Source organism: Protopterus annectens, chromosome 2.part2 (assembly GCF_019279795.1).
Source record: "Protopterus annectens isolate FY-2018-M chromosome 2.part2, PAN1.0, whole genome shotgun sequence".
NCBI classification, from domain to species: domain Eukaryota; kingdom Metazoa; phylum Chordata; order Ceratodontiformes; family Protopteridae; genus Protopterus; species Protopterus annectens.
Window position 1 is genome coordinate 1,134,788,050 of NC_056730.1, and position 14,823 is coordinate 1,134,802,872.

At 39.9% G+C, this 14,823-nt stretch overlaps 1 protein-coding gene across 7 annotated transcripts in view; it reads right to left on the reverse strand.

Moving 5' to 3' along the window:
• TRPM3 (transient receptor potential cation channel subfamily M member 3) overlaps positions 1-14,823 on the reverse strand; it is a 2,946,644-nt gene that overhangs the window by 1,521,384 nt on the left and 1,410,437 nt on the right. For all 7 annotated transcript variants that reach the window (XM_044064372.1, XM_044064373.1, XM_044064374.1 and 4 more), the window contains one exon: positions 2,964-3,135. In XM_044064372.1, coding sequence (XP_043920307.1) covers positions 2,964-3,135 — 172 coding nt within the window. The remainder of the gene's footprint in view (positions 1-2,963; positions 3,136-14,823) is intronic.

Below are 14,823 nucleotides of genomic sequence, written 5' to 3' on the forward strand. Positions count from 1 at the left end.
TTGTAGTGCAGGTAACAACATCTATTCCAGGGAATTCCTCTTTTGCTGGTGGCGAGCTGACATACCTGCCTTGGTAAAGACTTCCTGGGTAGCCTAGGAAAGTCTCTGTCTTTAGCTTTCAGACTATCCTTGGTAAATGGACTATCAGGAAGTACACAGCTTTGCAATATGGGAACTGATGCACATTTCTAAGGCCATGTAGTTAGTGTAGATCAGGCTGTAGGAGGTGTGATAGCAGTGTTACCTGTTTGATTTGGGTGAGATAAATTCAATTGCAACTTTTCCCATAGATATGCTAATGCTTAATTCCATTTTGGGCAAATTTTGCGCACATTTAATGTCCTGATAGTAATATGCAGATAAGGTACAAAGAAAGATATTCCTCTATTATGAGGCCACTACAAAGTGCAAAAAGTATGTCAAGTGGATAGAATGTGAAACATAGGAAGTGATCCAAGCACACTGGATGAATTATCTGAAGTATGACAGCCAAGATTCAGTATGAAAAGGCAAAACTCTTACAATTCAGATTAAAAAGAAATTGTGATTAGAAATTACATTAAAGCTCATACAAAATAATATGGATTTGAAAATTACTGTCTATGAGGTAATAAACTTGTTCATACAGTATGCAAGGCTTTAAATGTGTGTTTGGAAAAGGAGAGAGATCTACAGAGGTCCACTGCAATGCACATAAGTGGCACAAGATGACTACTGGTACATCTTTGTAGACCTCACACATGGTGTGAAAGCTAGTTAAGTGCACAACAGAAGTGATAAAGAGCTGGGAAAACAGTTACAAAAAGAGAGACTAGCAAAATTTCTTATGTATACTGCGGACAAAGTACAGGAAAATAATGTGGAAGCAATAAAACTTCAAAATATTAACAAAGGCTAGGCTATTAACACATTTACGAAGACAGAATGAAGTGCATCAGAAAACTGGTAGACATGCTGAAGCATTTCATCACTAAGCAGTGGCAGACTTATGAAGTCATCTTCGGCAGAGATGGTAGTAGTCAATGCAGTAAATTAGTTGAAGAATGCATGAAGTACGAAAGGCATAATCACACCTTAACATCCAACAGGTGATAAAGCAAGCTACTGAGACAGAGTAGGGAGTTGTCAAATAGTAATAAATGCATTGTTTGGTACCGATGAGAGATGCCTGCCGACTGTTTGTGTGTTTCTTGCTTAAGCATTCTGTGAAAAGGAACATGATGTTCTTTAACAGCATCGATATTTACTGTTCATAATGTGAAATCCTTCAGTGAAACAGGACACGCACTATGGGGTCTACATCATTTGTTCCCTGAAATGGGGTGACAAGGGTGGGAGGCTGGCATAACGGTTAAAGTGTTTACCTTACAGACAAAGGTACAGGGTTTGATTTTCACATAGCATAGCATAACTGGCTAGGCTTCAAATGTCCCACAAGGGAAGTTAGCCTAGTACTAATCTATGAAGCTATGTCTGTTACACCATTCCTCAATTAGCCAGCTACAAGTTATTAAAAGCATACAATTATGCTATCTAATTTTCATATTTACTGATTATTTTTCTTGAAGACAGATGTAACAGCTGGGAGTATAATTTCATCAATATAAATATAACGATGAATTTTCATGCAGCGGTACTGCCAATTGTAATATACAATACCCTATTTGATGCAGCATTGAATCAAACCATCTTACAGCTTTTGGCATGTATGCCCAATTTACCCTGATCTCTAATCAAATTAAATGTGTTTATCCAGGTGTTTATCAAATATGGCTTAAACTGCTGGATTACAGCTTTTTGAGAAGCCGCGCTCATTTTAAGAATCTGACAAAAGATAATAAGGATAAGGTGTGCAGCTTGTCTATGATACCTCCTGATAAACATTTGTCAGAGGATGTGTGTGCAACATCTTTTTGAGTAATAATTCAAATAAAGATTGGAGGTTTTCAGAATAGAAAGCACATGGCAATCTGAAGAGCATACAGCACAAAATGCAACTGTGCTGCAATGATTAATGTGAAATGTCTGCACCGAGCAGTTCATCCAACAGAAAATGTTTATTCCAATTAGAAATAAAATTGCTATTTGTTTTCTACAGCTGATGCCTCAGAATATAGCTAGCTAGTTTCAGAATCTATCTACTTGGAGATTAGGTACAGAGTGTTCATCCCCTGTGTGTGTGTGTGTGTGTGTGTGTGTGTGTGTGTGTGTGTGTGTGTGTGTGTGTGTGTGTGTGTGTGTGTGTGCGAGCACGCGTGTGTGCATGTGAGCATACACAGCATTTTAGACTCTCACACTTTCCTGCTAGCCATTTTTCCCTTTTCTTTATATGTTCCATCTTGAAAATATGAGTCAAAGTAATATTAACTTCATCAAGTTCATGTATATGTATGTATATGTCCACTGTGGTGTTGCTGGTTTGTGAGAACAAAGCATTATGAATTAGTGAGTTAAAAGATCTACCAAGGTAAAATCAGGCATTCTGGTATGCAAACAAGCTAGACAACAATAATTTTGGCAAATAAATATCATCATGTAACATGTCTTGCTTTCTTTATATTAGAATAGATATGGTTATAATTGCAATTTTAACATAAATCAGAGTCATATCAAACGGTTCAATTCAAGTACACTACGACAGCTTTGCTTTCTCAAAACATTTTATGGAAACTGTGCTGTTAAGCTGTGATGTTAACCTTATGCTTGAGGTTCAGAGTAGCTCCAGTCCATAAAAATATGGCTGATACCCCCCACACACACAAACAAACACACACCCACACAGATATACACATGCATACATGTGTGTGTGTCTGTCTGTGTGCGGGTCAGTGTCTTTGTCTGTGTGTCACTGAATGTATCTTTTTGGGGATTGTGCATATAATTTACCAAACTCCTGAATTTCCAAACCAGAGGTCTCATTTCTGAAGAATGAGAGAAATGCTTAAGTTTAATTCCGAACTTACGGGTGTTGATCTTCTGAAGTGAGATGTGTTTTTCAAGCTGCCTGCGTAGCTTTACCTCAGCCCCATATTTTCCCGTCGTTCCATTGTCAGCCAGGATGAAATGGGAGTGCAGGCTGTTGAGTACAGTTAGTTTGCTCAGGGGGTTGGACATTGTCTGGTAGGGTCGGACCACCTGTGGAATGAAAGAAAGAGACATGCTAACATTTAGTTATTTCATATGCTTGATGGTTCCACAAAGTAAGATAACAGCTAATGAATTTTGAAGTTATAACTAATAAGCTAATAAAAAAAACAAATGTTCTTAAACAAAAGACCTCAGATCAAGAGGACATCTGTCAGAAATGTAGTATAATGCAGCAATATTTACACTGTTGTGCTTTTACGTAACTGAAAGAACTTCTTGGCATCTTTTCATAAGGTTCCTTCTGGAAAATAGCATAATTAAGAGGTGTGTAATGCTTTGGGTACCTGAGTGACAGGCTGTGAATTATATACTAGGCTATCAAATGTGCTGAATCACTAAGCTGGCTGCCAAGTTTCTGCCCTTCTTGCTGTTTATTAATATTCAGTACTGCATATGCTTCTGTGTACAAATATTTCAGCTCAGATGGCACTGATAGCACATATGGTTTACCTAGCTTTGAATCCATTGCCAGAGCAGGCATGCCCATCTCAGCAGAGAGCTTTTAATATTAATTATGTATACCCTGCAGATAAAAAGAGTAAGGCATAACTGGGTCGGAAAATGTAGGGTACTGATAACTGGCCAGATTTTAATCCACTTGCATGTTTTTCTTTTGTACCTAACTGGTTTTGAATGGAAAGACATCCTTTCCTTTTTTCCTTGGACTTACCTCCCCCAGAAATGAAGAGCTTATGCTTCTTGTCTGCTTCTTTCTTCACAAATCATTCTTGGTGAAGGACGGTCTAATGCATTTGTACGCAATAATTTGGGACTACTCCCAAATGATGTATTATTTGTTAAATAACTGGTAATATAAACATGGTTTTGGTAATGCATGCAGCATTTTACTTACAAATCGTTACTGTTGAAACCATGAAAGTTGATGAATGCAGTATTATAAATACTAATAAAGAGACAAGATAATGAAATACTGTTCCACTCTCTTTCTGTAATTCATGAATATATCAGAAAAATATGACATTACTAAAAATAATAGCAGGACAAAAAAAATGCATCATAGGAATCATGAGGGCTTCACAAATTATCTGCAAGCAGAGTTACATTTCTACTGCATAGTACAAAAAATCACTTAAAGTAACAGTATACATATTTTGAAAACCTAATGTTCATCTATTAAACAATCAAAACATCACTTGCTCATTCCTAGGCTTTTGAAAGTGCACGCACGCACACACACACACACGCACACACACACACACACACACACACACACACACACACACACACACACACACACACACGCATACATACACAGACAAATCTAAAGAACAAAAGCTATTGCTCATTTAGAGACAGAACTGCAGTTTTTAAATTAAATTACTTTTTTTAAATTTGCTAACCAGTTAGGAAAAAGCTGCAAGAAGGATATAGCCAGAGTCCCATATATTTAAATGAGTTACTGTAGTATTGCTTAGTTTTGTTTTGTCTTCAGGAACATGTTTTTTGTTTTGGACGGACTGACTATATATGGAGCACAGTGATTATGCTCTCATGTCCAGAAAAAAGCAAATGAGACCCAATCTTTACAAATGATAATCACCCCTGCTTCAGTTGTTAAGTTAAGGTATTGCAGTCTAGGCAGTGGTGCTGCGGTAGCGTTGTCACCTCACAGTTAGACGTTGCCCGTTCCATTCTCAGTTAAAGCGTCTACTGTGTGACGACATGCGTGAATGGGCGTTCCTTCGTTAAAGGTTGTGCGTTAGGCCCGGCAAGCCAGCATGTAAAACTCTTCTGCCAATCATTAGCGGACCGGAGTTTCGCTGTGGCGACCCCTAACCGAGAAAAGCCGAAAGACGCACACAGTCTAGGCAGTTAAACCTGCCAGTAGTGAGTGGTAAATGACAGCAGTAGAATAAAACACAGATTTGTTTCTGCTTGATGTCTGAGCCAGTAATGTGCCCCTGACTTTCTACCATAACAGAATCTCTCAAACTGTCTTTCTGACAGCACTTGCTAAGTGCTGTATATGTTTAAAAGCTGGCAAAAAACATAGTGATTTTGTTTTCTCATATAACTAGTAGCCCATCGAACACAAAAAGCTGCCTACACTACAAAGAATAATGATTAGTTCTCCGATCATTACCCTTTATTATGTGCTCTCAATGCCAAGATTCACATCTCAAGCTTTACTCTTGAGGCGAATTTCTTGGCATCCATGTCTCAAACACATAATAAATCCGTTATGATCGGCAAACTGACCATAAGCCTCTTTGTTATTGATCCAGTGAATCAGATGGAGAAGTCTGATTTAAGTTGTTTTTGTAAAGCTGTGAGGGATTTATTGTGGTAAAGTAACATGCTGCTGGCAAGGAGTTAAGACTGGGTGGGAAGGTAGAGATCGAGGGGCAGTTTGTTAATATATATATATATATATATATATATATATATATATATATATATATATATATATATATGTGTGTGTGTGTGTGTGGGGGGTCTATGTCAGAAGTCCAAGTTTTCAGAAACTTGAAATTCATATTGTTGAGACATTATGATTGAGTTTTCAAAAACTCAGACTTGAAAAAACAACAAAAATCTACCTTTTTTTCCATGTTTTTGCAGGGAGGCAAGCCCCCTACACCTCCTGCATACTATGTATACCAACTCCAAGATCACACTACAATGGGGAAAAGGGTAAATTACACCATCTGCACTCAGAAAAGATAAGGCCACAGTTTTTCTGCTTGTTTTGAGTTAATGTTTATAGGATAGGACTCACTGGGGTAGTGTTAATAGTGTCCTTTGTTAACTATATAATTTCACTTAAAGCTGACAGTCATCAGTGACATGGGTGCCTGTTTTGACAACAAACTTCCCTTTAAGCACCACATTTTGGTTATGTTTGGAAATCCCTTCTACGTTGAACGACTTATCCTTCATGCTCACTCCTCAAGGCCCAAAGAAGTTACAGTTTCCCTCATTCCTCCTTTATTATGCACTCTTTAGCATGTACCCTGTTAAGCACTGAAAATGACTTGAGACCTCAATATCTCCCCACTGAAAGGATCTTGGGTCCGAGTTCCATTAGCTCCAATAAACTAAAAGCCCTAACCTGAAAGATGACCTATGCATAACCATCTGGGCTGTGAATGATTCAGCACTATTTGAACTCCTTTACCTAAAAAGAACCAGTAGTAAAGCAAACACCTGCTCTACAGATTTAAATATATATTGTCATAGCAACAACACAAGTTTGCATGACAGTTGCCTAACTCAGTATTTCCTCCATTTGTGGAGTAAGCTGCCCTTCGGTATCATGCAGAGTTCTCCCCTGGCAACTTTTGGATGACTGGAGAAGTTAGATAAGTGAGGGAAATCTAGTTAATTTCTGATATTGTTACTCTTCCACAAGTATTGGGTGATGTTGTGTTTTTCATCACTTTTCTTTGCTGTAAGCTAAGTAGAAAACATAGGGGCTTAATGTTGGACTTCTTTTGCACTGTATGTACCATAAGTATGTCTATATTTAAGCCAATGCATAACTTGACAGTATAGTCCAGCACAATTGTGAATATCAATAGAACTGCAGCAGTCCTCCGAGAAGTCATCTCTGAAGGTAATTAATTCTATTAGTGATGTTGTTGTTGTTGTTGTTGTGTCTTTCGGCTTTTCCTGGTTAGGGGTCACCACAGTGGAATGAATTCTATTAGTGATAAGTTACTAAAATGTTAACTTACTAGGAAGAATATTAAAAAAAGTATTGTGAATATAAGCATTCTACTGTTTAGTATATTTAGTTCAGAACCTCTGCTCTGTACAGCTTAGATCAGCTGCCTGGAAAGTTACATCTGTAGGAAGAAGCCCTCAGCTATTACACCATAAACAATAATTTGGCTATTACTGCTGTTTCTGCCAAAGTGTGGATTTGTAGTTAAAGCTTTTAAGTCATTTTAGGTGTATTGACTAAACATCTCAGAGGCAGAAAGATTTTTTTCTAACTCTACCATGTGGTCCCTTATCTCAATAATTGTACTAGTTAGGAATAATGCTAAATCTATCACGCATAACTCTCTGTCCCTGTATTGTCAAAATATGTTACAGAAACGTAGTTGAAGAAATGTGTTTGTTCCACATTAAATGTACAGATGTTAAATAGAAATGTAGGCCCCTGGGGGATCTTAATTTGAATAAGCATCAGAAAAGCTTTTACCATCTTCCGTTCTTTAAAATTACAGATATTTCTGATTTTAAACAGTGAACATAAGATCTCTTTAGATTCCCTTCCTTTTTTGATTTCCCCCTACATAGACCATCAAGGTTTATATTTATGTATATATATATTTGTTTACATTTCACCTACAATCCGGGAAATATAAAAAGGCGAGGCAGGCATTATTAAGCTTTGACATGAATACCTGACTCTGTAGCACAAAGCAATGAAGTCCTGACTGAGACACAGAGAACACAAGTTCATATAGCAACTCATGCTCTGGAAGGGCTGAGCTGGGGAGGATGTGAGTGGATGGCATACGGCTTGCCCATCCCCCATCCTGAGGGGGAAGATGCAGTGGTTCCTGGCAGGATGGTCCTAGTGTTCCATTGCAAGAAAAGGAAACTGGAATTAAGGACATGGGCTGCAGCTTGCTCAGCATTTGATGGTAGCCCTTGTCATTGTGTCTGAAGGAGTTTGTATGTATCAACAGGGTTGTGTAGGCAGTCTCTGCAGTGACACAGGTGACTATGTTGCCAGCAAGGGTTAGGGCTGGTGTCTACAGAAATGCTCTCAATTGTCAGGATGATGTCAATGGCACACTGATCATCATGGCTGACTGTATGACATGCATGACAGTCCCTCCAGACAGCCCTTACACCCCTTTTCTATACTGGACATGTTCCTAGTACTGGACAACAAATGGACTGAGTCCAACTGGCAAGGCTTTATTGTTAGCAAATAGAGGGCAAAACATCACAGAAAAAAGTGGCTGTACAGATGAGAAGCAAAATGAAACATTGCATTACATTATCTGTTTACTTTGTGTTTACATATGCACAATAACTGTAGAAACGTGAGATAAAATGAGGCTGTTATTTGTTGCTTGAGGTGTTTTTTCACTTGAACTGCATCAGTCTTATGAAAACAGAGAGAGAGAGAGTAAGGTTAGGATAGAACATAATTAGCAATCGAAGCTGGAGAAAATTAAATAGTTTTCAAACAGGAGTTGGTAAAACACACAGATTTGTGGTCAAGTAATAGACTAGTGATATGCAGAGAAAAAGATCTTAAGATTTCAGGAATGAGGCTTGACTGCTGGTACTTCAAAAGCAATGCAGACAACCTCACTTTAGGTAATCAATTAATTTACTTCTAAATTTGCTATAACTTGTGCAATTAGTGATGCTATCTGTGGTGAGTACCAGAGTTTGAGTTCAAGAATTCAGAAAGTATGGTTGGTTGTAGAAAGGGTAGTAGTAGGCCTGCCTGCCAATCAAGCATTGTTAACCATGGACTGTAGTTGAATTGTCCCAAATAGCCAGTCTATAGCTGCTGGGGGAGGATTTGTTACTATAAAGCACCGTGTGAATTAAGCCAATGAGAATAAGATCTGAGACTGTGTGGTAACTGAACAAGACAAGGTTTGGTTTTAGATTTCACACTGTTAAACTGTTGCGTAAATGCAATATCTGAGTATTTGAAGGCCAGCACCTCTTCAGTGTCCTTATTATTGTAAAATGGAAGGGTAAAAAAGTAGGCAGGTTTGTGAGTTGTGGGGGTGTGCAGAAAAGCATCACTTTAGGCTTTTTGGCATTCAAGCTAAGCTGTCTTGCATTTAACCAAGCTCTTCAGGATTTGTTGGAGGTTATATCTGATTGTATTGGTTAGAATTAGTGCAGGCTATGTACAGGGACCCAATGACACAAGTGCAAACGGTGTTCACTCACAGGATTTTCAGTGGTAGTGCGTGTTTATCAGAGTTCATCTCTGAGCCCACTGCTGTTCATATTAGTGATAGACGCCATTTGCAAATAGGTCAGAGGGGACAAATCAACAAAGCTGTTGTATGCAGACGATGTGGCATTATAAGCAGAATGGGAACAAGAACGTCAGCATATATTAAGAGGAATGGAATACACAACTGAAGGCACATGGAATAAAACTGATTAGACAAGACAGCTGTCATAGCAGCAAATGGGTAAAAACAGAAGAAGATGAAAACTGAGATAGAAGGGAAAGTAGTGGAACAGTTTAATAGTTTCAAGTATCTGGAAGGGATGGCTGAACAGAAGGGAAGTCTGAATGATAAGGTCAAACTAAAATCAAGGTGGCTGTACCCAACTTTCACAGACTGTCAATGGTAGTGTATGACAGGAGAATGACAAATATGATGAAAACTACAGTGTACTAAACAGTGGTGTGACCAGCACTATTGTATGGTACAGAAACCTGGCAGTGATGGCAGAGCTGCTGAGGAAGCTAGAGGTGATGGAGATGAAGTATCCGGGATGAGTGGTAGGATGCATGCTCTGGAGCAGACAAAGAAAACATGACATCAGAAAAGAAGCCAGAGTAGCTCTAATTGCAGAGAAGGTCAAACAGAACAGATTACAATGGTCTGAACACATACTATATGTAGAAAAGGAGAATACACTCTGGTGAAGAAAATGTTGGAGAGACAGAAAGAACAAAAGAGGAAATGAGGGTATCCATCAAATATACAGAGGGATGCAGTGTGCGTGAAAGAAGATCTGCGACAGTCAGGCATGACAACTGAAAAAGGTAGGACAGGGCATTGAACTGAGAAAAATGGTGAAAGTTGATGTGACACCCCAATCCTGTGTAGAAAAATGAAAAAAAGGGGGTTGAAGATGATGATTAGGTTATAGGGTCTGAGTCAAAGAAAGCAAGGTAATCAGCATATATGATAAGGTCACATAGCTGGAGGCCAATAGATAATGACTTAATGAGAAAAACAGCAGCTTCAGACTGGCCATTTGGGACATGTCATATTAACTACAGTTCATACCTAACAATGCTTGACTGTCAAAATAGATTCTTGGGGAATTCCACAGGTAATGCTACACTTGAATAATTTATGATGTACAAAATGAGGAGGGTATAAAAGAATATTTTAGTGAGAATTAAAACAGTACCAAAAAGAATAAAGTGACTGATGACAGTTAATTCATAACCATAAGCTGGATTTGAATTGTTATAGTGTTAAAACAGATCTGTTGATAAGGAAATATATATATTTGATAAGAAATGTTATGAGGGGAAGGTAGGTATAATGTTACTTTATTTAATAATAAAGCTTCCATTAGTGAGATAGTATGAGAACTATTCAATGGTAAAGTCAAACACTTGAGGAAAGTTAGCCAAAAGGACATCAGTTAGGTGGCCCTTACTGAAATGCATAAAAATGTAATTGGTAAGTATTTGTAAGGCAGTCTGTATGCTTTTAGTTTTAGAAAATCTATGCTGGTTTTGTTAAAGTATGTTTTACTAGTAGATAAATCTGTAAATTGATTATATACTGCTTTTTTAGCAACTTCACCAAATGTAGTGATACTGAAAAGGAAGAAATGTAGATGAATTAGAACTTTGCACATTTAGTTATGGGAGTACTGCCTTTTTCATACCTTAGGAATTTTCGATGAGTGAGGGATAAACTAAATAAATGGCATGTGTGAGGAAAGAATAATTCTATGAATAATTTCAGGAACAAGGGATTCAAGATGTTCTATGGCTGAGCGATGGGTTATAATAGCCTGCTGTCTTACCTAAGGATGATCTTTTTGGGGTAAAAATTGGGATGTAAGGTCCAAGTGGCAGCAGGTTGAGGGAGTTACTAAATTTTTAGGCATGAGGTATCTTAGAATATTCTCTGGCAAATTCTTTTGCAGCAACACATAAAGAACAGGCAATTGTTTTGGACTGACTTGACAGCTGATTTACCTCTTTTCAATATTCTCTAGGATTACAGAATGCAGAGGTATGTCTGCTATGGAGGTATATTGATTGAATTGTCTAAGAATATTTTTGGCATAGTCACCAGTATTATAGGTTCATAGGTTCATAGGTTAGTACTAGGCTATCAGCCCTAGGGCCTATACAAGCCTAGCCATAACAATTCCCTGAATATTTCTTCCCACATTATTTACTTTCCTGGACCCCTGTCTAGCAGGGCGACTGACGTGATCCCTGGGGTGAATTTCCTTTCTCCCATCCAATCATCAAGGTTCCTCTTGAAGAGGTCCAAAGAGGCACTCTGCTTGACATGTATGGGCAATTTATTCCAGAGTCTGGGGAGTCTCTGGGTCAGGAACCTATCCCTCCAACATGTTTTGTTTATTGTGATGACAAGGTTTAGATCCCTGGAGCGTGTAGCTCTGAGGGATTGGGATTTCTTTAAGTGTAGCATGTCCAACAGCTCTGGGTTTGACATGGCCTTGTATGTTAAGCAGAGATCGCCTCTGAGTAGACGATATGCGACAGAGTATAGCTGGAGTTTTTTAAGGCGGTCAGCATAGGGCATCTGCTTTAGGCCTGTGATTCTTTTAGTGAGGTATTTCTGAGGCCTTTCCAGTTGTTGCAGATGTCTTGAGAGGTACATACCAAATGGGGCATTGTATTCTATAATGGGTCTAATGAGGGATGAGTACAGTGGGACAATGACCTCCTTTTTTCTGGATGAAAAGCCCTTCGTGATGAGGTGTGCCACATAGAAGGATTTCCTGACTGTTGTGGCGATGTGGTTATCGAAGGTGAGACCACTGTCCACCTGTGTCCCTAAGTCTCTTATCACACTTTCTGTGTTTAGTGTACTGCCACCTATATGGTAATTCATGGATACATGTTTTTTCCCAAAGGGGATAACAATACATTTCTTGGCATTTGGCATTGAGCTTGAGCCCATGGCTCTGGCACCAAGCATCTGTTTCTGTAAGGCCCTTTTGTAGAGTATCCACATCATTTGGGGATTCAATAATGGCTCCCAGTTTGCAGTCATCTGCAAATTTTGTTAGCCAGAGTCCCTTAGTGTTGACCTGTACTTCAGAGAAGTAGATGCCAAACAAGAGCGGCCCCAGGACTGAACCCTGATTGACTTCAACAATTGGCTAAGTTTCTTTGTCATTCTAAGGGGATACAGTATCTGTCTGCCTGGGACAACATGATCAACAGACTTCGATGCTTTGCCAGAGAAGGCTTGCATCTGTCACCCCTGGGATTCTGGGTACTGGCTAAGGCTCTTGCCACCCCATAGTGCCTTTTTTAGGCAGTTTCTCAAAGACCAAAATTCCACCGTAACTGCTACAAACAAATGTAATCTGAGGGTCATGCTGCTCAATGCTAGAAGTCTAAATCTCAAGATGCAATCATTTGAAGCTCTCCTCAAAATAGAGAATGTCGACATATGTGCTGTAAAAGAGACCTGGTTTAAAGAGTCAGAAAGCACCCCTGTGCTCCCAGGCTACAACCCATTCCATACCTTTTGGCCTGAGAATATGTCTGCAAGCTTCAAAGGTGGTGGTGACTCCATATTTTTAAAGGATATGCACACCTCTAGACTAGTAGCCCAGCATAATGCATCCAAGATACTTCAGGTACAACTAACACTGGTTAAGATGGCGATACAAGTCGTAGCCTGCTACAGAACCCCAAACATGTCCCCAGACAGTCACTCCAACTTCCTAAGCACCCTAGACTCTATCAAAGTCCAACCCAGTACTCTCATACTGGGGGACGTCAACTACCCTTCCGTCAACTGGGAAAACTATTCACGTACCAATGTACAGGTCCAATGCTTTCTAGAATTTATCATTTCCAATGCCCTGGACCAGCTCATTCTGCCCCCCACTAGAGGAAGCAACATCCTCAACCTGGTTATCACCAACAATGGAGACCATTGCTCCACACCTATAGTCAATTCCTCCCTTATTAAATCTGACCACAAACTGATCACCATGGAAAACTCCATCTCACCTATACCCCCCCACTAAGGTGGCCACCCTGAAAATTTTCTCCAAAGCCGACTTTGGGCTCCTAAAAACAGAGGTGGCTAAATTCTCAGCACCCATGCCAATGGAAAATAGCTGCATGACTGCCGAATCATACACCAATGTACTGTACGAGCATGTACACAATGCATGGACCTTGCCATACCAAATAGAACTAAGACAATCTTCTCCAAAAAAAGAAGCCAATCTGCTGGTCTCCAGCCATCAATAAACTCTACAACAGAAGGAAGAAACTGCTGCAGAAAAAAATGAAGTCACAAGACTGGAAAACCTCCCTTATCAGTCTCACCAAAAAGCTGAGATCCCTTATCAAATTCTCTAAAGCCAGCTATGAAGGCAACATTGTGACTGACACCTAAAACAACCACAAAGCCATCTATAGCTATATCAAAAACCTCAAAGGCAATACCCAAATTTGTTCTGAGTTATTACACAAAGGCACCTCCAATAGTGAGCCAACAGATATAGCCAACATACTGGCTGACAGGTTCAGTGCCAACTTTACCCCTCCAGAGGCCTATCGCAATACCAGAAGAAAGCCTGGTACCTACCATTTCTGCAGCACAGGTAAAAGCTGCATTGTCCAAAGCCAAGAAAACAGCAACCATGTGACCTGATAATTTCCCTGACTGCATCCTACATGAGCTACAAAACGAACTGGCACAACATCTGTGTGTCCTGTTCCATCACAGCCTTACCTCAGGCTATGTCCCTAACGAATGGCGCATTGCTACAGTCATCACGCTCCATAAAAGGGGAGAAACTAAAGACCCTGGGAACTATCACCTCATTAGCCTGACAAGTCTGGTATGAAAAGCTATGGAGCGCATCATCATGGACCTGCTTAACAAAGATATAGACAATCACCAAACTCTTGACCCCACAAAGTTTGGCTTTGTCAAGGAGCGATCCTGCCTGCTGAACCTGGTTGACTTCTTCGAGGCAGTCACGAAGGCTGTGGATGAGGGTAAGGCAGTGCACACAACCTACCTTGACCTGGCCAAGGCCTTTGATACCATTCCCAAACCACAGATGTAAAACAAAATTATTCCAAACGATACCATTCCCTACTCAGGTATCATTGATAAACTCACCAAACTAGGCATCAATCCTTACATCACTAGGAGGGTTGCAAACTGGCTCACAGACAGGCTCCACAGAGTGAAAGTTGCAGACTCCAAGTCAGACTTTTGATCAGTCACAAGTGGAGTCCCACAGGGCTCGGACCTGGGCCCTCTCCTGTTTGGCATCTACTTCTTGGTCATACAAGCCAACACAGAAGGACTCTGGCTGACCAAGTTCTTTCATGCCTGCAAGCTAGGAGTCATTATCAACTCCCCAAGTGATGCAGGCATCCTACAAAAAGGCCTTTCTGAGACCAATGATTGGTGTCGGAACCATGGCCTGAAGCTTAATGCCAAAAAATGTATTAACATCCCCTTTGGAAAAAACTTAGTTCCCCTGAATTACCAAGTTGATAGGAGTCCACTGAACACTGAAGGGGCCATAAGAGATCTGGGCACCCAGGTTGACAGCCACCTCACCTTCGACCACCACATTGCCACTATGGCCAGAAAGTCCTTCTACGTGGCACATCTTATAACCAAAGGTTTTGCATCCAGGAAGAAAGAGTCCGTCATCCCTCTCTACTCAAGCCTCTTTAGACCATTCATCGAATATAATGACCCGTTTGGAAGG